Source organism: Pelodiscus sinensis, unplaced genomic scaffold, assembly GCF_049634645.1.
Source record: "Pelodiscus sinensis isolate JC-2024 unplaced genomic scaffold, ASM4963464v1 ctg37, whole genome shotgun sequence".
Classification (NCBI taxonomy): Eukaryota; Metazoa; Chordata; order Testudines; family Trionychidae; genus Pelodiscus; species Pelodiscus sinensis.
The window spans coordinates 394644-420562 of NW_027465869.1; the positions used below are offsets into that span (position 1 = coordinate 394644).

A 25919-nucleotide genomic window follows, 5' to 3' on the forward strand; every position below is an offset into this window, starting at 1 on the left:
CGCTAATTCGAACTAGTTTTTAGTTCTAGACGCATTAGTTCGAATTAGCTTACTTCGAATTAACTAATTCGAACTAAGTTAGTTCGAATTAACGTTGTAGTGTAGACGTACCCTAGGTTAGCCACTCTGTGACCAAATACTCTCTTCCCCTTCCTCGAAAGGTGAACCCCATCTCTGCTTAGCAGTCCTTCTCGGAGCAGCGTCCCGTGGTCAAGGAGGCCAAAGCCCTCTTGGTGGCACCAATTTACTGCCAGGCACTCACCTCCAGGATGTACCTGTCTCTGCCTGGGCCCCGAAAATTGACAGGAAGGACTAAGGAGAACACCACCTGTGCGCCAAACTCCTTCCCCTGTGCTCCCACAGCCCCGTAATCACCCTAGCTCCTCTCAAGGTCACACCTTGCAGTATCATTAGGGCCCACATGGATGAGAAGCAGGGGGTAGTAGTCAGGAGGTTGGATATTCCTCAGCAATGCCTCCGTAATATCTGGGATATGGGCCCCTGGAAGGCGGCATACCTCCCCAGATGACATGTCAGGGCAACAGATGGGTGCCTCAGGGGTGATTCCTTCTCTCCCTTATTCAAAACAACATAACAGTTCTCTGGAGCGATAGTGGAAGGGTTAGTAGCACAGGATGGAAAACACCAGACTGAAGAGAAGGAAATAGCTCATTGAGTTTTGCCACCAAAGGCAAATCAAGTATAAAACACTCAGGAGGATTTCACAAAAGCATGTTGCAAGTCTGTACAAAGCAAAACTGACTCCAAAGGGATCAGTTTCTGAGGCCCAGTGAGATTCAGAACTGCTTAAGAACAATCTATAATACATCTGATTTCACTGAACAATTACTATTTGCTGTGGTAGCTTCTAAAAGATAGTAACTATCTGGATTCCATCTGCTGAAGCCCAGAAAGGCACTACCCAGTGAATCACAGCTAGAATCCTAAATAATTCCAGTTAGATAGGCCAGTTTCTTCTGCCTCTTTGTCGACTTCCCAAAATAACAAATCCAAATCCTGTACAGTTTAGAGTAGGAATAATGTTAATTTAGTTAACCCACATGGCCCCTCCCTGGGAGCAGCTCAGAAGCCACCATGCCACCCGGGCCCCACAACCAGCACTGGGGACAGCAGAGAGATGCCAGGCTCAGTCTCCTACCCCCACTGAACCCACAACTAGCAACAGCTTCCCTTCCACCAGTAGGACGGCGACTGCAGGCCCAAAGCCGTTAAGAGCAAATGGAGGATGAACTTCAGCCACTTCTATAACTTGAGGGTCATCAGCCCCTAGAGTCCCAGGCTGTAAGGCCAGAAGGCACAGCCCTGCTCCCCGAGTCTGAGCTCCTGCACCACACAGGCCCTAGAAATTCCCCATAAGAATTCCTGTCACCCACAGCCCCATGTGTCTTCACCTTTGACTGGGTTCTATGGACCAGTTCTGGCTCTTAGAGAAGCAGATGGTTTCAATAGAGCGCTCTTGTATCTGAATCCTGGCAGTTTAATGTCTTGCCTTTCCAGGGCAGAAAAACCCATTGGCTCCTTCTTTTTCTTCCAGGCTGTGTTCCTTCTTTGAAAGACTCACCTCAAGGGAGCACAGACACAGCCGAGTGCTCCGGGTGGTTGTCCAACCTGCAGCAGCCGAGGCATGCGCCGGCCTCAGCCAGCAGGAGCAGGCCTTGCCAGAGGAGCCCAAGAGAACCAGAGGCTCCTGGAAGATCCTGTCAGGCATAAGAAGACTCTGTGCCTGCAGCCAGTGTGGCAGCTCCCTGGCAGAGGCTGAGGAGGAGAGAAGAGCTTCCTCTCCCAGGCGGTGGACACGCTTCTCCCTGAAGAAGAGGAAGAAGAACTCAGCGGAGAAGCAGGAGGAGCCAGAGGAGGAGAAGCCACCGGAGAGCCCAGACAAAGACCAGCTGGATCTCACAGGTGAGGATACAACCCACCCGGTGAGAGGGGAGCATGTGAGGGACACTGACCCCAGTCACTGTACAAGCCTTGAGCATTAGGGCCGTCTCCTGGGACAGCGATGGGCTCCTCAGAGGCTGGAATCCATCGAGTGCCAGACGCTCTGGTACAGGGGGGCAGGTTCCTCCCTGAAGTGGGAAGAACAGACAATGGCAGGGCACAGCTCTCTGGGGGTCTGGCATCCCCAACCTAATCCGGCACCTCCCTCCCTTCCAGGTACCCTACCCCAGCCGGCTCCTGCACCTTCCCTCCTGTTCAGACCTCACCGCCTCCAGCACCCAAAGTCCCAGGCCACTCCAGCACCCTACCCCCACCCACACTCCCACCCTTACTCCCTCCTGCGCCACTATCCTTATCCCATGCCCTGGCAGCCACCTCCCGCACACCGAACCCCTCATCTTGGACTCACCCCAAAAGCTAGGGCAGGTCATACAAATCTACTATCACGGGTATGGAAAAGAGGTAATCTGGCCCATAGGAATCCTTGAACTCTGGTCCTCTCTTGTCTCCCTCCGCTCTCCATGGGGCTGGAGCAGCGGAGGGGTGAATCCTAACACCAAATCCCCCCCCCCCCCCGGCCCCTTTGCTTAATTATTTTGATTTTGATTAATAATGTTTCCTTTCTTACCGGTTATACACCTCCCAGCCCCGTGTTATAGATCCAGTCATCTTTCTCTGCCTGGATCCTCTATTTTGGGAGCTGGGCCCAGAAGGCTCAAGCAAATCCCCCCCCCCCCTTCGATCTCCCCAGCAGGCCACCCAGCCTCTCCTGGAAATGGCTTGGGGAGCCACAATACAAATTTTGACTCAAGCAAGGGAGGGGGCTGCTCAGCTCCAAAAGTTTGAAACAGGAGCTCGGGCAGGGAGGGGGTAGCTCAGGGTGTAGAAAGAGGAGCAGCGAGGGGCTGTGTGTGAACAGGGGGTAACTACGTGCTGTGCCAGGAGGGCTCCCCTGCAGCCCCTGTTCCCGGAGGGCTCTGGTGGCCACGGAGCCAGGTCCCCTCTCACCGGCTGTGAGACAAGGGGGTAGGAGCAGTGTTCCCGCTAAGATTTTCCAACCTTGGGCCGACTGAATTTTCTCATGTGCAACACCAATATCGCGGTGGTGTGTGGTGTGTGGACCCAAACCCGTGGGTATAAATATGTATTTTCAATAGGCCGTGGGTGTGGAAGAAAATATATTGGGTGTGAATTGGGGAGAGCAGGGGCAAAGGAGCAGGCAGAGAATAAACAGAACTGAATGAGCATCAGGGGAGTGTAACGGGAGAAAACAGGATCCCTGCTGGGCCAATTCCCCAGCGGGAGGCAGGGGAGGAGGAGGGTGCGAGGGAGGCTGCTGCCCTGTTCGCAGTTCACCGCGCAGGGAAGACTTGGAGCAAAGTAGAGAAGTTGGCCTGATCTGAAGGCGCCTGTAACCTCCCCAGCTTTCCCATGTGGGCGGTGGCAGCCAATGCAGCACAATTGATCCCTCCTCCCCTTCAGCATGGTCTGGGTCACATGATCCCCCAAGTACGTCCTGGCTCCCTGATTTGCTCCCCCAGCCAGTACGGACCCTGCAGGGGGCTGGGAGGGGTGGGGGGACCGGGTGGAGGCTGGAGGCAGGACACCCTCCTCCACCACAGGAGAGCGAGTGCCCCATGTCCTTCCCCAGCCAATCAGGAAAGGGATTCGCACGCAGCTTCCAGGGGTCCTTGGATGGGAGCCGAGGGGCAGCTCCAACCCCCTGCGCCAGCAGCAGCTGCTGGAGAGGAGGGAACAGAACCGTTAAAAAGGGACCAGGGGTCACCCGTCCAAAGGTCGCAGCAGCTCTCAACTGGGAACTGGGCTGGGCTGGGCCATCACTTCCTGGGGCGTCACACGGGAAACGAGGCCTGTTCCCATCACTGCAGGAAGGGGGCGAGGGCCGGGGAGAGGAGAACGCACCGTGGGAGAGACTCTGCCCCTAGGGGAGAGAAGCCCAGTGGGGAGAGCCCCCAGCTGAGAGTCATGGGAGCGGCGCTCTCTGCTCGGCCCTGCAAGCACCTTGCTGTGTGACCCTGGGCAAGTCACGTCAGGGCTCTGGGCCCCGTGTCCTGCTGTCGCCCAGGGTAACACATTCAAACCAGCGCGTCTCCTCTGCTCCAGGGGTGGAGAACGAGCTCTCCCAGAAGACGCCCAACGGGGCGGAAGGGAGCGAAGAGGAGGAGGAACCAGACCGCCGGCCCACCCCATTAGCACAGAGCAGCGCCCACATGACATTGGGAATGAGGCTTGTGACTGAGCCAATGGGAAGCATCCCCTGTGGGGCGCGTGACTATGTGCCGGAGCCGGTGTCTCAGAGGAGAACGCCCCCCCCCCCCCCCCCCCCGGCTCAGGGACCAAAGGAAACACTCCTACGTGTGACCAGCTCCCTGGAGCAAAGCCGTGTAATATGGGGGCTTTCTGGGAGCACCACGCCGAGGGTGGAAGCAGGGCACCTTGCTTTGAGACAGGGCTACTCAGAGCCCAGAACGGGGGGGTCCTCCACTGCTAGGATCGGAACCCGTCCCAAACAGCACTTCTGTTCCCCACACTGGCTAGTAAGAAGCCCTGCGAGCAACCCCCTTAGACACGCCTGTCCTCTGGGCCACCACCAGCACCACCCGCATACAGGTGAGAGGCTCTGAGTCCCAGTCCCACCAATTCCAAACAGGTTCCTCCCACCCCAGCGAACCAGCCACATGCCCAGGTCAATTTAAGACAGGACCATGCAGAACTTTCAAGACTAATAAGACGGTGGCTCTGGGGCCACTTCAGGCTTCAGTCCATAGCCGAGATCCTTCATAGATGATTATCAGGGGGGAGGACAGGAGTGACGACAAAACTGGGGGAACCCTCAGGGCCCCTTTATCCCCTTGCCCATGGGGCAGGAATCCCATTGTTCTCCTGTGAAAGTCTGTCCCAAGATGGAGTAGGTCACATGAGCACGTCACTGGCGCAGGCCTGACTCAGTCCTTCTCAGGCAGCAGCCTCCGCTTTTGCGCTGATCTGAACGATCACAGCAAATCTCATCATGTGTGATTGGCACCCCCCCGAGGTCAGTGAAGTGCTGCCATTCACTTGCCTAGCGACCCTGTCGAGGCTGTTCCCCACTCCGGCACAACGAATGCAGAAGTTGGGGGTCTGCAAGAGCACTCCAGACCCTTGCTTGCACAGGCTCTGGTCCCGAAACACCCCCCCCAAATCCTAATACCCATATTTTGGGGATGCTGCTGCCACCATCAAGTGCTTTGAACCCACAAACAGGGCTGGATACTTGAAACCAGCCCCAGGGGTACCCCAAGCTCTTTTTCCCAAAAGATTTTGGAAAAGAAAAGAGAAAAACAAGCTGCAGTCTCTGGTGGCTGACCCCTCAGTCAGAGGCATACAGGTCCACACAGACAGACCATCCTGGAGAGAACAGTCAACCAACACCAGTTAATCAGAGAAAAAGAAACAACTTTTAGCATGAAAATAAAGCTAGTTGCAAGCATAGTTGTCAGGGGTTCACACCCCAGTGTGCCTCAGTGCCCCCTGACTGTCCTCATACAGCCCCTCGCCGGGCAAGTTACAGTCTGTATGGGATGCTCATCATGGCACTGGGGTTGTCTCAACTGCCCCGCTTACCTAGGCTGCCTCAAGGTTCGCCTCCAATCCAGGGCTTTGCCTCCAGCCCCTAGCCAGGGGAGCCTTGCTGGCCCTCCTCCAGCTATCGCTGGCTGTCCCCAGCTTGTCTCCCTTCAAGGAGCTCCTGCCTTTCCTGCAGTCAGCTCTCTACTGCCCCCCCTTGAGCAACCTGGGCTTCTCTATATATACGTGCCAGCTGGGCTCTCCCACGCCCTAAGGGGTTCAGCTGGCTTCTACCAGCCAGTCGTGCTGTCCTAGTTGTTTGCCAGCCGGACTCTCTCTAGTCCCAACTAGCTCCAGCTGGTCTCCTTTCTTCTAGCCCTGGCTCCGGGCCTGAGTCCTGGTGTTAAAGGGCCAGTGCAGGGCAGGCGCCCTGTCGCAATAGTACATCCGAGGGTACTGAGGGAGTTGGCAAATGTCATTGAGGAGCCTTTGGCCATTATCTTTGAAAAGTCGTGGAGATCGGGAGAAATCCCGGATGATTGGAAAAAGGCAAATGTAGAGCCTATCTTCAAAAAAGGGAAGAAGGACGATCCAGGGAACTATAGGCCAGTCATTCTTACATCGGTTCCTGGAAAAATCATGGAAGGGATCCTTAAAGAATCCATTTTGAGGCACTTGGAAGAGAGGAAAGAGATTAGGAATAGTCAGCATGGATTCACAAAGGGAAAGTCGTGCCTGACCAATCTGATTAGCTTCTATGATGAGGTAACTGGCTCTGTGGACGTGGGAAAGTCAGTGGATGTGATATACCTTGACTTTAGAAAGCCTTTTGATATGGTCTCCCACAATATTCTTGCCAGCAAGTTAAGGGAATGTGGATTGGATAAATGGACAGTAAGATGGATAGAAAGATGGCTAGAAGGCCACGCCCAGCAGGTAGTGATCAATTGCTCGATGTCAGGATGACGGTTGGTTTCTAGCGGAGTGCCCCAAGGTTCGGTTCTAGGACCGGTTTTGTTCAATATCTTTATTAATGACCTGGATGAGGGGACGGATTGCACCCTCAGCAAGTTTGCGGATGACACTAAGCTAGGGGGAGAGGTAGATATGCTTAAGGGCACAGATAGGGTCCAGAGTGACTTAGAAAATTGGCGGATTGGGCCACAAGAAATCTGATGAGGTTCAACAAGGACAAGTGCAGAGTCCTGCACTTGGGACGGAAGAATCCCAAGCATATTTACAGGCTGGGGACCAATCAGCTAAGTAGTAGTTCTGCAGAAAAGGACCTGGGGGTTACAGTGGATGAGAAGCTGGATATGAGTCAACAGTGTGCCCTTGTAGCCAAGAAGGCTAATGGCATATTAGGTTGCATGAAGAGGAGCATTGCCAGCAGATCCAGAGATGTCCTTATTCCCCTTTATTCAGCTCTGGTGAGGCCACATCTAGAGTATTGTGTCCAGTTCTGGGCCCCCCACTACAAAAAGGATGTAGACGCACTGGAGAGGGTCCAGCAGAGGGCGACCAAAATGATTAGGGAGCTGGAGCATATGACTTATGAGGAGAGGCTGAGGGACTTGGGTCTGTTTAGTCTGCAGGAGCGAAGAGTGAGGGGGGAATTGATAGCAACCTGCAACTTCCTGAAGGGAGGTTCCAAAGAGGCTGGAGAGAGGATGTTCTCAGTAGTGACAGATGACAGAACAAGGAGCAATGGTCTCAAGTTGTGGTGGGAGAGGTCCAGGTTGGATATTAGGAAAACTATTTCACTAGGAGGGCAGTAAAGCACTGGAATGGGTTACCTAAGGAAGTAGTGGAGTCTCCATCCCTAGAGGAGTTTAAGTCTCAGCTTGACAAAGCCCTGGCCGGGTTGATTTAGTTGGGATTGGTCCTGCCTAGAGCAGGGGTCTGGACTTGATGACCTTCTATGGTTCTATGATTCTACATTGGATAGATGGAAAGAGCCACCTTTTGAGACTGGTACCAAGGCAAAGTCCCTGGTCTGAAGACTTAGTTGGAAAAGGAAGGAAGAAAGAAAAAAACCATCTCAAACCCTAAGAAGCTCAGACATTAGTTTGACATCCCTAAAGAAGGAAAACAATAAATCCTGAGAGACGAGCTAAACTTTTCCCTCCTTACACGTTATAAGAAGTCTGTTTTTTGAGGAAGAACGGCTCTTGCACAAGAGGGGATTTTGCAAAACAAGGGCTGCTCGTTAATTATGCAAATGGGGCACAGCGATATTCCACGCCAAGCTTCATTTGCATAAGCTTTTCCTCAAGAAGGCTACATTGTAGATGTAGCCTCAGTCTCAGCTACTTCCTGTCCTGCCCGTGATTCCTGCCGGTTGGGAGGCAGCGCCACACGCTGCCGGGTGGGGAAGGCAGAGGGCGTTTCCATGAGGGCCGTGCACTCCGTCCTTTCCGCGCGGACACTGTGGGCTACTAGAGCCGCTGGGCCCATCTGCTCAGGCCCAGGATGGAGGATGGAACATGGGGCATGTTCTCCAGTCACCCCTCTGCTGCCCTCCACACGGGATCTGCAGGGCTCTGCCGGTTTATCAGCCAAAGGCAGGTCTCCTGGCAGTGGCCGTGAGTTACAGGGGCCTGTGGTGCCCAGGGGACGGGGGAACCCTTGGCACCGGGCGAGGCTGCTCAATCAAAGGTCTCAGCAGGCTCCTCCATGCTCTCTAGGCCCTGCCAGCCCCCAGGGAGCGAGTGTCCCAGGGCAGCTGCCCAGTGGAAATGCTCAGTCCCTACAGGCTCTGCCCCTGTTCATTGCAGACCCTCGGGGAGCCCCCTGCCTCAGCCCAGCCCACAGCCCTGCTGCTGGCAGCCGTGAAGGCTCTGCCGGCCCCCGCCCTGGAGAGCTTTCGGGCGGCGGAGGAGGCGCTGAGAGCCACCGTGTCCCAGCACAGCGCCCGCATGGAGCGAGTAAGAGACGCCCGGCGAGGGGCAGGGGCGTGTGGGGAGAGGGGCTGGGAGAACTGGCTCTGAGGAAACCGGCCCTGGGGCACAGGGTCCCGGTCTGGCAGGTCGGCTCAGCCCCTTTCCATTCGGTGCTGGGGTGGGCAGGTGTTTCCAGAGCTCTGCACGCTGGAGCTTGGACACGTCCCTGGGGCCAGCCCAGCCCCACGGCAGGTGGGTCACAGCCCCGCCCTGGAGCGCGGCACTGACAGAGTCTGCCGAGGGGTCGCCACGCTGGGCTCCCGGAGCGGACGGGGTTTCCTCACGTGCCCTGCAGGGTCCTCGTGTGACCCACCGGTGCAGCAGGAACCATTTGGCTTTGCACTTTGCCCCGGTGCCTCTGACGTGTGATCCTGCTGCCCGGCCCCTCTGGCTCCAGTGCCCCCCCCCCGGGAATTAGACTGGTGCAGGGAGGGCTCTGCCCGAGTCCATTTCTACAGCCCCTTCCTAGGAGGTGTGAGCATCAGTCACTGCCCTGATCAGTTGAGCTCCATCGCCCTCTGGGGAGGCAGGAATTCTACCCGCGTGACAGGGGGACCTGGGACCAAGAGCGGCTCATTGACTTGGTGACGTTCCTGCCCTTCTCCGAGCGCCGTCTGCCAGGAGGGGTGACCTGGCAGGAGGCCGCTCTTGGGCAATCCCCCCCCCCCCTCAGCTTTCTGGCTGCCTCCAGGTGGGAGACGTCGTGGGAGAGATTTTCACCTGGCTGGACGACGTCGAGGACCCCAGAGCCAGAAGAGCCGCGCTGGGAACCATCGCCCTGCTGGCTCGCGCCCACCCCTGGGACGTGGTTCCAGCCTGTGTGGCCCACGCGCTGCCATGGGAGAGGTAGGGAGAGGCTGTTATCACCTCAGCCCCTGATTGCCCCTCCCCTCCTCCTCCAGGGCAGAGCGCGGGAAAGGCCTGGCAGGCCACAGCGATGGAGCAAGCTCCCTGCTGGGCACGGGGCTGTCCCTGCCTCCTGAGGGGAGATGCCCAGGCCCAGCCCCTTGGAAACCAGCCCCTCCCTCTTCCCTGCCCAGAGTGCAGACGTGACAGGTCCCTGGAGAGTTCCAGCAGGCTCCTGATTTCTGTGGGTCACCCCCCTTCCCGCCAGCTTCACCAGAGGGGCAGGACCAGGCTATGGGGAGCATCCCTGGGCCGTGACTCCAGCGTAAATGTCACCAAGCAGCCTTTGGTGCAGGCTGGGCTGGGTGGTGTCACGCTGTGCGCAGCCCCAGGGCAGTTACTGGAAGCAGCGGCACAGGCTGCAGGAACAATGAGGCCTCTGGGGAAGGGAATAAATGAAGAGCTCGCGGAAGGGACTCACCCGCCTCAGCCTCCCCGCCCCCGGGCGTCTCCTCTAAGGGCCCCCTTTCCCGCCGGCCTTCCCAGCCTCTCCCTGGGGACACAAGGGGGGGCAAGCAGGGACGCTCTGATTTCGGTTTCTGACCTTGCAGAGGTGCCAGGGAGCTGTGGAAGGCCTTGGGGGAAGAAGCACAGCTCTCCCGCCATGTGCTGCACCAGCTGCTGGACAAGCTCCGGAAGAGCCACCGGGAGGAGAGGAGCCGCAGCGTGTCTCTGGCCGTAAGTGAGACTGGAGCTGTCACATAGCGAACTCGCCACTGAACACGGAGGCCCCTCACTTGGAGCTCAACCCCGTGTGCGTCCCAATGCTCCAAATCAACCCTGCAGCTCCCTGCACACAGGGCTTAACTCCCTGTGCTCCAAATCAACAGGGCAGCTCCCTTCACACAGGCCTAGCAGCCAGAGGTGTGTTAGAACTCCTGGTGGGATTGGTGTGGAGGGCCAGGGGGACCCAGGCCACCCTCTCCACGGGTCCCAGTGCACCCTGTCAGCGTTGGAGTGGGGCACCACTAGTTGGGTGGGGAATCCAGCCGAAAGACGCCAAGCACCCGGGGTTCAACTACCCGCCCTGGGCTGCTTCCTGCCAGCTTCTCTCCCATCCTGAGCGCCGTCTCTTTCCTCCAAACCGGGGCTTCTGCTGCGGTTCCCTGCTGACTGGTGACGGCGTCCGGGTGCACATGCGCTTCTCCTCGGGAGCCCCAGCGGCACCTCTGCCCCCGTAGGCCTCAGCCCTGTCTGAGCTGCTCCACAGGCCTTTCTAGCTACCTCCAGCTGCAGCCCGCCCAGCACGCTTGTGGGGGTGTGACCTTCTCTGCTAGGCAGCCAGGCTTCACCTCTGCAGCCCCAGTGCAGGGTCGGGACACCACGTGCCAGGGCTGATCTCCACTCTGAGCACAGAACGTTAGGGTTAGGGTTAGGGTTAGGGTTAGGGTTAGGGTTACAAATTTACTAACTTTGCGGGGAGCTTCCACCGTCAAATGACTTATTCTTAAACACGGAGGAGGGCACTTGAATTCTCCCCGGGGGTACCCCAAGCTCTGTTAGCACAATAGAGCTTGGAAAACAAGAGAAGAGAAAAACAAACTGCAGTCTCTGGTAGCTGACTTCTTAGTCTGAGGCTTGCAGACAGAGGCAGACAGACCCGCTGACCTTCCAGGACACAAGAATCGAATCATCACCTTCAAAAAGTGATTTTCATTACAAAACAAAAGCTCTACTTGATAAAGCATACGTGGCTGCTAGCTGTGACAGAGCAACTAAGGAAAACAAATTCAATCACAGAAACAATCTCGGGGAACAATGTTTAGATGGTGCATGGTGGAGAGGAAGCATAGACTCTCACAGAGCAATTCAAACCAGCCGAAAAATAAAGAAAAATAGCCACCTGACGACTAGATTCCATTTCCCCCTTCATTTACTCATGATCGTTTCTTACTTCATTTCGCTTCCATACCCAAAGTGCAAAGGGTGGTGTCTGAGCAGGCAATTTTCCATAGAAGGTGGAGAGAGTGTTCCAAGTTCCCATCCACAGTGATTTTTATGAACCCCAGCGAAGTGAGCTGCCCCTGTGTCTGTGCCAGGCATAGCACTCCCCAGAGAGAGAGCCAGAGACCCCAGGGAAAAGACCTGCCCTTGCTGGGAGGTTTAACCCAAATAAGAACAGTTGGAGGGTGTGTTTGTAAGAGGCTCGAGTGTGTGTTAAAACTACGGATGCGTTTCTTCTTATTTGACATTTGTAATTCACTTTGCTCTGCCCTTTCTCACTTGCAAACACATAAATCCCACAGCTTGTGCTTAATAAAATCACTTTTGTTTACTATCAAGCGTTGTGTAAACAGTTGTGACCTCAGACCACAATAGACTCAATGTCTGTATAGCTCTGGGGGCGGGGGAGGGTCTCTGCTCTGTGCCTCGGCTGGGGGAGACCAGGAGACCTGGCCCAGCAGGACAGTGTAGCGAGAAGCTCTTGAGTGCCAAGAAGCGAGTGTCAGCGGCTTTGCCAGCGCTCTGGGAAACGCCCCCAAGGAGTCTTCTGTGATCGCGCCCGTGACACGGATCCTGCCGGGGGCAGGCAGGAATGGGCGCAGCGACACCGCCCGGTGCCCCTCGCTGAAACTGTCTCCCTGCTTGAGGACTACGTGGCCTCAGAGGAGCCAGGGAAGCCAGACCCCAAGCCAGGGCATCTGAGGGAGTCAAACGAGCAGCACGGTCGGGGTCCCTCTAACTGGGGCAGGAGGATTCGAACCCGACCCGGCAGAAGTTCCCATTGACCCTGGTGAAGTAGTTTGGGATCTTGGGGGGATGTTCTCCAAGAGCAAAGGAGTGACCCAACCCTCCAAGGCCTGGCAGCAAGGGGCAGACACAAGCCAGGGAGATGGTCAACCTCAGTGCTGGCTCCAGGGTCCCGGTTTGAGATCAGCAAGGACCTTCTTAATCGCCGGGTCCAGCACCCACTGACCAAGACCAACATCTGCCAACTACTGCTCCCGTGACGGTTCTGCCAGGAGTTGTTGTGCCTGGGACGTGCAGTGCCCTGGGCCAGACCCTTCGGGAGAGAGAAAACTCTACAGAGAGTGGCCCGGCAGGTTTTCTGGCTGGGGAGGAAGCACGTGCCCTGAGTGCCAGAAAAGCAGCCCAATAGTGATCAATGCAGGACCACTGATGCCCTTGTCCCTGGCAGGGACACCTTGTGAGAAGATTGGCTTAGATCTGGTGGAACCCTTCTAGAAGAGCAGGATGGACCATTAGTCCACCTCTGTGCTAGTGGGCTATGCTGTTATGCTTAATCGAAGCAACGAGATCTTTTATAGGGGGAAAGGCAGTACGCCGCATCGATTGAGAATACAACAGTTGCATATGCTTTTCAAACAGACACAAAACATCATGCATACACAGTTCTGCCAGATGATATAGTTACCAGTCCAGAGTCTGTGTCAATCTAGTGGCCAGGTAGATTGAGCATAGGGGGGAGCAGGGCCTTGTCGGTCGATCGATCCGATACTCCTCTCCAGATAGTGTGGCAGACGAACGCAAAGTTCCATAGCAAAGCGCCCTGCTTTATATATTCCTCCTTCTTGTTAAAATCCATGGATCTCGCTCTGTCCGCTTGTGACCGGAATGTTATCTTTTGATGTGAGTGTTCCCAGAACATCTCTCGAAGGTTCATCCTGTTGTCAATCGTCCTTTCGGGTGGCTTGCTCCGCTCTAAGGCTCATCAATCTGCCAATTATTCAATCTTCTCATGAGTAGGGGTACGCATTGGTGGTTATAGATGACTCCTCTGCAGTCAGGTTGTCTCATTCTCAGGACTTCGCTCACACTCGCTCAACCCCCTCCTTTGACCATCTGGTTCTAAAGCCATATAACTTTGCATCTTAGCTCAACACATTCACACTTCTTACATGCACAAGTCTCCGGGGTTACAGAACTGCATGGAAAAACAAAACCATTGTAAATTAAACAATTACAGCTTGGCCTTCAACATTCGCAGAATTCCTCTAATCTTACTAACACAGCCAAAATACCCAGAACTGGTTTTCTACTTCGGAACAAAGAAAATAGACCTTCAACTGAAAGGACTTGATTTGTAAACTATTAAATGTATATTAATATATATATATGCCTTATATTGCTATATTACTGCTACATTACTATACCTAAAATAAGAAATAAAAAAGAAAAAAACTCAATCCTAACAACGCTACCCGGTGCCCCAGACAGTCCCCCCACGAGCTGTTATTGCCAACGAACTCCTGAAGGTGCTTGCGAGGGTCGGGCTGCTGTGAGAGACGTTTAATGGACCAAGGGCCTAATGTGACCTGAAAACTCATGGCAGAGCTATGCTGCTTCTCGAACATTCACACCCCTAGAGCCTCGGTCTGCCCCCACAGACAGGTGGGTGAGAAGAGGGATTCAACAAGACACAAAACTGCCGTGGAAGTTCATGGAAGATGATCCTCGACACAAGGATAAGTTGCTACCTTGGGCCCAGAACACACAAGCAGCCCCGCATGATGGGGGAGTGAAAACGAGGACCTGCAAACCGGGACCTGCTGGAAAGCCAGTCGCTGGGAGCAACGTGGGGTCTGGACTGAAACTGCATCGACCTCCCGGCATCGCCCCGGCTCCCTGCTGCTTGTGGCACTGGAGTTACTCAGGCAGCAGAGGGATCGTGGGATGCCCTGTACATGCGCCTAGAAGTTTGGGTCCCCTCATGATGGTGTCGCCCCCTCCGATCAGGCCTGGGAAGGGGAAGGGCGAGGTCTAGGCCATGGAGAGAGATAATGGGGAATAATGTCAGCTGGACTCTTCTGATCTTTCCAAGAGGTTCCCTTCTGCGCCCATTCTAGCAATGGAAGACGGGTCAGGGGCCATCACATCTCCCCTCCCCCCGAGGAACTAACCCTCCTTCCTCAGAAGCCACAAGGATGTGAGAAACGGCACCAGCATGACAGCAAAATGCCATGGGAGCGGATGGGAGGTGGGGACAGCTCAGTGACTTTTCTGTCTCGTTCTGACTCCAGGCTATGGACACGCTCTATGAGATCTTTTTCCTGTGGGGATACCGAGAAGCCATCTTGCAAATGTTTCCCCACTTGCTCCTCCTCTGCGTCAGGCAGGTGCAGCATGTGCTGGACCTGCGCCTGCCAGGGACCTGGACGGCCAGCCAGAAATCCAGCCCTGAGGGATCCAGCCGCCTCAGCCCCTTGAGGTAACGGCAGAAAGGAAGGGGAAGAACAGATTTGATCTGCTGCACCCGCAGGTCACACACGGCCCCTGCGGAGCCCAGGCGCAGTTCTGGGCAGGTCTGTCTGGGGGGAGCGGTGCTGGGCACCCGTGTGCTTGTGAGTCACACTTGCTCCTCTGACCCTGCCTACAGGCCGGCTCCTTCCCAGCACAGGCAGGGACCACGTCGGTACCTCCCCATGCGCCACCTGCAGCACTGGGGCCCGGCCCGGCAGGGGGGCCGTGTCACAGGCAGGAGCTTGAGGGACCATGAAGCTGATTCCGTGTGGACTCCCCTGGGGGGAGCCGGGGAGCCCGAAGGCACCTCAGCTGCTGCAAACGGGCAGAGTTTTGCTCCCTCGCACCAACTAAGGATCTGGCCCACGTGCCCAGTGACCTGGTGCCGGCCCCAGCGAAGAGTCGGGTGTTGGACCATTGGGAGCGAGGGCACCGAGCATCTGCAGAAGATGCAGTGTCGCCACCTGCCAAAACCTCAGTGAGCCCCGACAGGGTGCTGGGTCCATCCCGGGGGAAACCGGCTACTGCTGACCATGCCTTGTTCCCCAGGCCCTGAGCGGGTTGGGCTGCAGTAGATTTCTGACACCAGGATTTTTTTTTCTTTTTTCGTTTAGCACGTCCCTGGAGGCCGTGAAGACCCTGTTTTCCATGCCCAGATACTGGAAGGAATTTGCCAGTATCCAGTTACAGCAGGGCTGGGAAATGATCGCCTCCCGCCATCACTTCTCCCGAGGGGTGGGCTTGATCGCAAGGTAGGAGTCTCAAGTTTCCTCTTCCTGCGGCCTGTCTGGGCAATGGGAGTTGGGCGAGAGATCCTCCTCTGCCCCAGCCGGCCCTCTCAGCCCCGCAATGGGGGAGGGACTGTCTCTCCCTTTGGTAATCCCGGGGACTTTCCCTTTGCTCTTCCAGAACCATGGTCGAGCACCGGAACCCACAGGTCCCTGTGGTTCTCAGAGAGGCCATCGCCATCGTGCAGAGTCGGGAGGAGGAGGAGGCGCTGAGAGAAATCGCCCTGACTTTCTGCACCGAGGTGAGAGTCCGGAGCGGCCTGGCACACGTGGGCTTGTGCAGAGCAGCTCAGACCCCTCCTGGGCCTATAGGGGCTGGGGCCCATGGCCAGCGGTTCAGCAATCTCACAGCCAGCCAGCTCCTCTGCCCACGCAGATACTAGCGGGACTGGGCAGAGTGGAGGCGGGCAGGGTGAGATTGCTCCTGGCTGCATGCACCTCCCTGGGACATGTGACAAGAGGAGATGTTTCTCCAGCACCCCAAGCCCGGGCCTCTCTCCTCGCCTTCCCCTGGGGTTTCTTTTTCCTCTGCCACAGCGCTCTGCCCAGGACGCTTAGCGGTCCCCAGAGAGTCCTCTGTCCCTGGAGTTCATTAGGCACTTGTGGATTAGTTGCCCTTCTAGGAATGGACCATTTCAAACACCAGCCACTGGCTCCTTCACTCCAGAGATTTTGTGCAGCAGAGAGTGGCCAGTTGGCAAAGATGATGGAGCAGGCACAGAGCAAAGGCAGATTTCTGCTCCTTAGCCTGACGCTGATTTTCTCTTTCCAGTTTCTCCAGAGTCCTTCCATCCTCAGCACTGTCACCAAATCAGACCTCCAGGAACACCTGATGGAATGGACCCGAGACAACAACCCTGCGATACGGAGGCTCTGTCTGCGAGGCCTGGCCAGTGTTCTCTTCTGGCCGGGGAAGGTGAGGGCACATCTCAGGGCTTGCTGGGGTGACTGCTGGCTAGCCAGTGTGGGGAACAGCAGTGCTCTGTGAGGCTGGTTTGGTGCCTCAGAGGGAGGGCCCCAGTCGTGGGCTGGAAGTCGCCCTGTCTCTGAGGAGTTTGCCTTTGACTTGACTCTCAGTGGTGCCCTGGGGAGCCCCGATCTGACACCAGGGGACCGAGGATGCCTGTGGTGCTCCCAGCGCCAAAGATCCTGGGGTGCGATACTGAGCAAACCAGGCACGAGGGGTGTCCCTGCTCCCAGGCAGAGCATGGTCAGTGTAGGTGGTGGGGAGGCAGGGGCGGGTGAGACTGCTGCGGGGCCCCGGGCAGCGAAATTTCACGGGGCCCCTCCTTTGACTCGGTGCATGCGCGGGGCCTCGGGAAGCGCGGGGCCCGGGACAGCCGCCCCGCTCGCCCTGCCCTAAATCCGCTGCTGTGGGGCGGGGAAGGAGACTCAGGTCGTCGCTCAGGGCAGTGGGGGGAGGGGAGTCGGGCAACAAAGCCCAAACTTGGCAACGGCAGAGGAGTCGGGGGCGGGGTCAGAGCTCGGTGGGCGGGGCCTGGAGCGGCTCTCGGCAGGCGACAGGGCAGGCTCTGCTCAAGGGCCAGGGGTGCAAAGCACCTGGCGGAGCGGCAGGAGAAAGACTTTCTCCCCTGCTGGGGGCTGGGCCGTCCCTGGGGACCGGCCGATGGGGAGGGAGGGTCCAGCCCCTGCCCCAGGCTGCGTCCCAGGACAGTGGGGAGCTGCCTTCTGCATTCCCACAGGGGCAGTTGTTACGGGCCCAGCTGCCCGGGACCATCGCCATGTTCTGCGCCACGGACGCAAGGACCGTCCTGGAGGCCATGACGGAGGCGGCAGACGTCATCTACCTGCTCGCCGGGGAGGGGCTTGGCTCCATCTCCCAGGACATGGCAGCCAGCCTGCGCCCGCTCATTGACCACGTAAGGCTGGGAACCCCGGAGAAGCACATTCCCCCTCCCTCCTCTCCCTGCCGCCCTGCTATGTCCCTGCCCAGCCCCTTCCCCCCTCAGGCCGGCCACGCAGCACCCAAGGGGGCCCCTGCCAAGGGTGGGGCATCTCCGACGCAGCCCCCTCCCTGGCAGAGCCCTTCTGGGCCAACCTGAGCGCCAAGCTCCCAGCCCTGCTGCAGCCTCCCCCCCGAACCTCCTGTCCCCAGATCCTCCCCCGCCTGCTGCTGCTCCCCAAGGGGGCAGGCGTGAGCGCCAGGCCCCAGGGCCCCGGGAGGGGATCCCAGAGCAGCCTCTGTGGCCAGGGACACGGCCCGGCTCTCACCGGCTTCCCCGCCCCCGCGTGTCCTTGCCAGGAGAGGGGCAGTGTCCGCTCAGCCGCCATTTCCCTGCTGGGCACCATGCTGAGCGGGGTGAAGGACCCAGACAAAGCGGCCGTGCAGCAGGAACTCACCAGCTGCCTGCTCCCGCTGCTGCTCCACCTGGCAGACGAGGAGCAGAGCGTGATCCTGGTAAGTGCCGCGCTCGGTATTTCCAGAGAGCAAAGCGCCAGAGTCCCCTGGGCCCCACCCGTCTCCAGAGCCCCTGCCCAGCCAGGGCCACTGGGGACGTGCAGGGGCCACAGGGGAGGGCCCCTGGGCTCAGACCCCTTGGGGTCCCAGAGCGGCCTGGCGCTGCCGTTGCCATCTCTGCGCAGAAGGGCTGAGCTGTGGAGATCCCGTCCGGCTCTCGCCAGCCAGTTCTCAGCCCCTCCCCTGAGCAGCCTCCCTTTGGGAACAAGGGGCAGGAACCTCCCCTGGCAGCGAGAGCAGGAGCCCAAGGAGCAGGGAGGAGGGGACGTGCCCCAGACGCTCCCTCTCTCAGCGAGGCCCCTCGCTCTCCCCTTGTGCTGCAGAGCTGCAAAGTGACCCTCTTCCGCTGCGCCGTGTTCCTCGGCTGGGCCAATCGGAAGAGTCTCTTCTGCAGCCTGGCCTGGGACGGCTCCTCGCAGCTCTTGCTGTGCGTCGGGAAGTGCCTGGTAGGTGTGTTCTTTGGGCCCGCAGAGCAGTAAGTGGGGAGCTCAGGGAGACCTTTCTAGCCCCACCCCCCGAGCACCCAGGGGGTTCTCCACCCCGCTCGTCACGCAGGGACATCAGAGGCAGCCCCTCCTAGAAGGGCTCCCGTGGGGTCCTGCCCCTTTTGCTTGTGGGGTGGGCACAGAGGCTGTGCACCCTGCTCCTGCCCTCCACTCCCCTGCTGCCCTGCAGGCCCTGTGGGGTTAGGACACTGGGACTGCTGGGCACCCTCTGCATCCGGCCCTTCCGAGAGGGGCAGCTCCATCGTCTGGGCTCCTACTGGCTCTTGCCCTGCCCTCCCTCTGAGCTTCAGCAGCCCTGGCCTGCCCGCTGTGGGCAGATCACGTTGTCTGCACTGAGCATTTCTCCCTGCTCTGTTCCTAGATGGAGAATAACGAGAGGAACATCCCCAGGCTCCTGTTCCAGGCTTTAAAGTATCTGGAAAGCTCCCAGCCGTCCATCCGACATTCTGCAGCCCTGTTCATCGGTAAGCAGAGCAAACCCACGTGAGCTTTTCCCGTGCTTCCTTCAAAGCTCTTTTTCCACTTCCCACTCCGTTCTCTGGGACCAGGGGGAATTTTCACTAGTTTCATTGAACAATCAGTTCAATAGGTTACGATGTTATCACAAACATGCGCTGCCCATCCCGACAGTCTCATCCAATCGCATTAATGGCTCTAGTCTCTCCAGCCTAACCAGCATCTCTTCCTCCTTGTCAGTTCTGGGCTTTCATTGTCTGTCATCCCGCTGAGACACATGGGCACAGACAGACATAGCCCGGATCCGATATGTTTTGTTCTCTGCTTGTGTGGTGGTGAGCCTGGGCCAGGCAGAACTCAGCTTTCCCAAAGGTCCCCCCTGCTATACGTCTTTCAGTGGGCTTACAGCCAAATTAAGTGTCTCCCAAGCACAACTTAGCTTTTTGGGTCACTTGGCTTAAGAGCTGCATCACAATGCCAGTGGGAGGGGGGAAGAGGAGAGCTCCCTGCAGAAGTCGTAAGGACACTGCACATTTAGCATTCTGGGGACACGTCTGTTTGAATTAATAAAAAATGAACATGAACCGAAAGGGTTTTCAGGACAAGCATCAGCCAGCAACTCAGGAGCCTCCTGCAACTGCAAATGTGAAACATGGATATAACATGGAAGAGTTAGTTGAATAAAATATCAGCCCTATTGTGTTTTTGTGTATGATTTAGTCCTTCCCATCCCTAACATGCTGCTTCAAGGTCTGCAGCTTAACACTGGTGATCATGTGCTATTTCCTAAATTAACAGAAGTCAGGTTATCTACCAGAATGACACACAGGGTGCTCTCTTAGCTGGTGTAAAATGCTACTCCCAGCTATAAATTACGATGTGTCACTGAGGAGATTTGCACTAGTGTTTGAAGAAATTTGAAAAGTAATACCAGTGGGAAACTTGATTTAAATCAACGCACCCTGCCTGACAAGCACCAGAATCCGACAGCGGGGATCTGCGTGTGCCAGAATTCACATTTACTGCAAGCTGGAGGGAGCCACTTTGCCATTTGGTCCCATCCAAATTCTCCTGCCCACAACTTTTTGGCCACATCACCAGGAAACCAGCAAGATGTAATTTCAGTCTCCTTTGCAATCGGCCTTTCAGTGACTTCTGGGGTCGGATGCTTTCTCCCATGTGCTTCGTGCCACATCGAAGGGCCGGGTATTGAATTTCCCAAGGGCTGTCTTGTGGGAATGGCTGAATCTTTAGCAATTTTCAGGGATGATGTTGAAAAGTCCTGAGCTCCGGGGTATTCCTTGTCTGTTTAGGAGAGACCATCCACCATTTCGTCTACCTGTTGGCGGAGACAGTGAGTGCAGATGGCATCTTCCGCCTGTGTGAAGGTAAGGAAACAGCTCTGGGCGTTCGGGCATCTGTGGGCAGTATGAGGCCTGAACACAGCTGCCCCAGTGTCTGTCTCTGTCTGGGGACAGTGCTTAAGGGGGAAGAATGGTCTTGCTGGTCAATGTAAGAATGGGAGTCAGGAGATTTGAGCCACCAGGAGCAACTCTGTGCCTCACCTTCCCCACCTGTAAAATGGGGATAAGAACACAAAGGCTCTCAAGGGAGGCCGCCCAGAACTGAAGATGACTAGTCAGTAGGAGGAGGAGAAGGATTCTTACCCTCTGTCACAAAAAGTTCCACCACCTGCTCCCCTCCACTACAGAGGCTGTAGGCCAGGGACCTTCACCCAGAGTTGGGTTCTTGGCTCCTAGGCCATCCCGTGCGGGCCCCCAGGAAACACCTTTCCCTGCCACCTCTGGAGCACTGAAGGTGGCACAATTGCACAAAGGATTCGGTAGAAGTTAGGAGCCAAAGCCCCTTTGCGGCTCTGCACCTAAATGCCAGAGTTACGGTTGCTGTCGTGTTCCCGTGGCAAAGGCCATTCGGAAGCAAAGATTTCCCAGCCACCTGTGACAGCAGCTCTGTGAGTTTTCCAAGCCATTTCCTCTTTCTTTCAGCTTTCCAGGAAGTGCCTTTAAGATCAGACAGGACCACAGCGATCGTCCTGAATGAACATTTTAAATGGCTGCAGAAGCTTGCGACCCTCGTGTGGGGTGCGTTTTGATTAGGGAGCGGCACCGACACAGAAGGACTCTTCATCCTGCCACGGTACGTACAACACACGGGAGCAGCTCTTTGGAGCCGGGGCTGGGCCGTGGGGTGGGTATTCACAAGGGACATCAGCTTCCGTAGCAGAGTCCAGCCCAGAGACACCTGGGAAGACGTTCCGAGACTCTCGCAAAGCCAGGGCCCTGGGCAGCCAATGGGGGTACGTCTACACTACAGCGCTAATTCGAACTAATGCATCCAGACTAAAAAACTAGTTCGAATTCACATTTTGCTAATTCGAACTAGCATGTCCACATTAAGTGGACCCTGAACCGCGGTTAAGGCTGGCTGGAAGCACTGCCGGCAGGGCATCAGATGAGGACTTAGAGCATGGAGCTGCTGTCACAGGCTAGCCAAGGGCAGTGCTTAAAGCGACCCGACCCCCACCCCGGACAGACAGTTCTCAGGGGTGCCCCGCTTGCGAAGCAGTCCTGGCTTGGAGTGCCCTGAGTGCCCACACTGGGCACATCACAGCACTCGGCCATCAGACCGGCTGCACTTGCTGCAGGCTGCCATCTGGGGAGGGGGGCAATTGGGGGGCTGCAGGAGAGCTTCCACCCCCAGAAGCCTGCAGAGCCAGCCCAGTCCTCCCCATCGGGGGCTCGTACCCCATTCCTCCCTCACCTCCTTCCACTTACCCTTCCCTAGACCCCCTTCTTATTGATGTACAAAATAAAGATAACGTTTCTTCCAACATTGACTCTGTCTTTATTGAACAAAACTGGGGGAGACTGGGAAAAGGAGGTGGGAGAGGGGAAGAGAGAGGGTGGGAGAGGGGAGGGCAACTAAAATGATGACGGGTTTGGAACTGGTCCCATATTAAGAGAGGCTAAAGAGACTGGGACTTCTCAGCTTAGAAAAGAGGAGACTGAGGGGGGATATGATAGAGGTCTATAAAAGCATGAGTGGTGTAGAGAGGGTGCATAAAGAAAAGTTCTGCATTAGTTCCCATAATAGAATGACAAGAGGACACCAAAGGAAAGGAATGGGTAGCAGGCTTCAAACTAGTAACAGAAAGCTGTTCTTCACAAAGCAAAGAGTCAACCTGTGGAACTCCCTGCTGCAGGAGGCTGTGAAGGCTAGAACTAAAACAGAGTTTAAAGAGAAGTGAGATACAGTGATGGAGGTTGGGTCCATGGAGTGGTGGTATTAGCCGGGGGTAGGAGTGGTGTCCCTGCCCAAAGTTTTTGGAAGGCTGGAGAGGGATGGCATGGGACAAATGGCTTGGTCATTGTCTTCGGTCCATCCCCTCCGGGGTACCTAGTGTTGGCCACTGTCGGCAGACAGGCTACTGGGCTAGATGGACCTTTGGTCTGACCCAGGACGGCCATTGTAAGCTCAGAGCCGCCAGCCTGGTCCCGGGAAGAGGGGGAAGGCTGGGGGGCATCGGGTGGGTGGCTCGATCCGTGCCAGGTGCTGGGTCTGCTGGCTGGGTGCTGGCAGGCTTGCACCTGGCACGGGCACCGTAGCCAACCCGTGCCCCTTTAAGGGGTCCGGGGCCGGGAGGGGGGCAATAGAGTTTCCCTGGCGTTGGCCAGAGTGGCCACCAGGGAAACCTGGGGAGGGCTAGCCTCCCACTAGTTTGAATTAAGGGTCTACACAGCCCTTAATTCGAACTAGTAAGTTCGAACTAGGCTTAATCCTCGTGGAATGAGGATTACCTAGTTCGAACTAAGTGCTCCGTTAGTTCGAATTAAATTCGAACTAACGGAGCGCTAGTGTAGCGCCTATGAAAGTTAGTTCGAACTAACGTTAGTTCGAACTAACTTTGTAGTGTAGACATACCCTTAGATAGTTGGGTTTGTGATGACCGGGAGACCCGTATGGTCACTTGCCTGCCTGGTGCGAAGGTTGCAGATCTCTCGAGGCATCTACATAGACTTATGTGTAGTGCTGGGGAGGAGCCGGTGGTTGTGGTACATGTAGGTACCAATGACATAGGAAAGGGTAGGAGAGATGTCCTGGATGCCAAATTTAGGCTGCTAGGAAAGAGACTGAAATCCAGGACCTCTATGGTGGGATTCTCGGAAATGCTTCCAGTTCCACGCGCAGGGCCAGGTAGGCAGGCAGAGCTTCAGAGTCTCAATGCGTGGATGAGACGATGGTGTAGGGAAAAGGGGTTTGGATTTATTAGGAACTGGGGACACTTTTGGGAGAGGGGGAGCCTATACAGGAAGGATGGGCTCCACCTAAACCAGGGTGGAACCAGATTGCTGGCACTAAACCTTAAAAAGGCCGTAGAGCACTTTTTAAACTAAGAGATGGGGGAAAGCCGATTGGTGCGGAGATGCACGTAAATCGGATGGAGACTTCTCTTAGAGGAGAATCCATCGATAGAGATTCTTTAAGCTATAGTCAGAAAGAGAGGAGGGGAGACGACAAACCATAGGCCAGAGCAGACAAACAACCGCATACAAAGGAATCCAATGCATCAGGGAAGGGCAGACAAATAAGCAGTGGCAAATTTTTAAAGTGCTTCTACACAAATGCTAGGAGTCTGACTAATAAGATGGGTGAACTAGAGTACCTCGTATTAAAGGAGGAGATTGACATAATAGGCATCACTGAAACCTGGTGGAATGAGGAAAATCTGTGGGACACAATCATACCGAGATATAAAATATATCGAAAGGATAGAGCAGGCCGGGTGGGTGGTGGAGTGGCACTGTATGTGAAAGATAATGTAGAATCAAATGAAATAAAAATATTAAATGAATCAACATGTTCCATAGAATCGCTATGGATAGTAATTCCATGCTCCAATAATAAGAAATTAGCAGTTGGGATATATTACCGACCACCTGACCAGGACAGCGATATTGACATTGAAATGCTGAGGGAGATTAGCGAGGCTACCAAAATAGAGAACTCTATAATAATGGGGGATTTTAATTATCCCCATGTTGACTGGATACATGTTACCTTAGGAAGAGAAGCAGAGAGAAAATTTCTCAATGGCTTAAATGACTGCTCCTTGGAGCAGCTGGTGCAGGAACCCACCAGGGGAGAGGCAATACTCGATTTAGATCTGAGTAGAGTGCAGGATCAGGTCCAGGAGATAACTGTTACAGGACCGACTGGGAATAATGACCATAATTTAATAACATTTAACATGCCTGTGGTGGGAAGAACACCCCAGCAGTCCAACACCCTGGCACTTAATTTCAAAAAGGGGAATTACACAAAAATGAGGAGGTTAGTTAAACAGAAATTAAAAGGCACAATGACTAGAGCCAAATCCCTGCAAGCTGCATGGAAACTTTTTAAAGACACTATAATAGAGGCCCAACTTAAATGTATACCCCAAATTAAAAAACATAGCAAGAGACCGGTAAGTCTAACTTCAGTACCGGGCAAATTAGTCGAAACAATAGTAAAGAATAAATTTGTGAGGCATGTAGAAGAACATAATTTGTTGGACAAAAGTCAACATGGGTTCTGTAAAGGGAAATCATGTATTACTAATCTATTGGGTAGATCGACGGAGGCATGTAGATTAGTTTATTCGAAAAAGGGAAATGAAGCCTCGATTAAAATAATCGCGGCTTCATTTAAATTTAAATGGCTGCCGCGCTGAGCCGACAAACAGCTGATCAGCAGTTTGTCGGCAGATCGGGGCAGTCTGGACGCGCCGCGGTCGACAAGGAAGCCTTTGTCGATCAGCGCAGGTAAACCTGGTTTCACGAGGCATACCTGCGCCGATCGACAAAGGCTTCCTTGTCAACCGCGGCACATCCAGACTGCCCCGATCTGCCAACAAACAGCTGATCAGCAGAGCGGGGCAGCCATTTAAATTTAAATGAAGCCGCGATTATTTTAATCGCGGCTTCATTTCCCTATGCCGATCTGTCTAATCTACATGCCTCCGTCGACGGCCATCCCTAGAGAGGGATGGCAAGAGACAAATTGCTTGATCATTGCCTTCGGTCCAGCCTCTTTGGGGCACCTGGTGCTGGTCACTATCGGCAGACAGGCCACTGGGCTAGATGGACCTTTGGTCTGACCCAGTACAGCCATTCTTATGTTCTTACGGCAAACAACCTTTTCACACTCTTTCCCCCAGGTTATCTGGGTAGACACCATCACAAGGCAAACATGGATCCCGTTCAGCAGTAAAGAGCGATGGTCATCACTGCAAACAATTCACAACTTATGTCCAGGGCCTAGCCAGGAGCCGCTAGAGCAAGAAGAACGTGCGGAGGCCATGAACACAGAGGTGAGTGAAACACCTGAGTGGAGATGCTAGCAGCAATCGATTCTTCTGACAGAGAGAAATGCCAGTTCTGGACCCAGGCGATAAGCAGAGACTGGCAGGACTGCAGCTATGGGACAACGACCAGTGGCTGCAAAACTTGTGCATGCATAAGGCGACTTTCATGGAGGTTTCCTTCCCTGAGGTGCAGCAGTGCCAGAATGAGACTGGCTTTGAGAGTTGAGAAGCGAGTGGTAATAGCCATGTGGAAGTTAGCAAGGCCAGGCAGCTACCGGTCAGCTGGAAATTAATTCAGAGCGGGGGAATAAGACGGTGGGAGGCTGCTGTGATCCAAGCAGCCAGTGATCCAAGTAGCAACGAAGGACAGTAACTCTGGGAAACATGCAGGCCATAGTGGATGGCTTTGCTGCAATGCAGTTCCCTAATGGTGGTGGGGTGGCAGATGAAACATACATTCCTATCTTGATACCTGGCCACTATCCCAAAGAGCTCATAACTGGGAAGTGGTAGTTCTTGCTGGTGCCATGGGCTTTGGTGGATCACAAAGGCCGTTTCACTGGCATCAATATGGGATGGTCAGGAAAGCAGCATGACATGCGCATCTATAGGAACTTTGGTTTAGTCAGAAAGGTACAAGGTGGAATTTTCTTCCCACCTGGAAATCTTGCATCGGAGGCATTGAAATGCCAATTGTGATTCTTAGAAGCCCAGCCTCCCCTTCTTGCTGTGGCCCCTGAAGCA

At 55.4% G+C, this 25919-nt stretch overlaps 2 protein-coding genes across 2 annotated transcripts in view; both read left to right on the forward strand.

Moving 5' to 3' along the window:
- The window catches only part of LOC142824041 (killer cell lectin-like receptor subfamily B member 1B allele B), a 110256-nt gene that overhangs the window by 64087 nt on the left and 20250 nt on the right, over nt 1–25919 (forward strand). The window lies entirely within an intron of this gene.
- LOC142824035 (maestro heat-like repeat family member 5) lies at nt 17110–25081 on the forward strand. Its single transcript, XM_075915778.1, has 6 exons — nt 17110–17247; nt 17631–17786; nt 18170–18292; nt 18714–18816; nt 20122–20196; nt 25029–25081. Exons 1-6 carry the CDS (start codon nt 17110–17112, stop codon nt 25079–25081), a joined length of 648 nt encoding a protein of 215 aa, XP_075771893.1.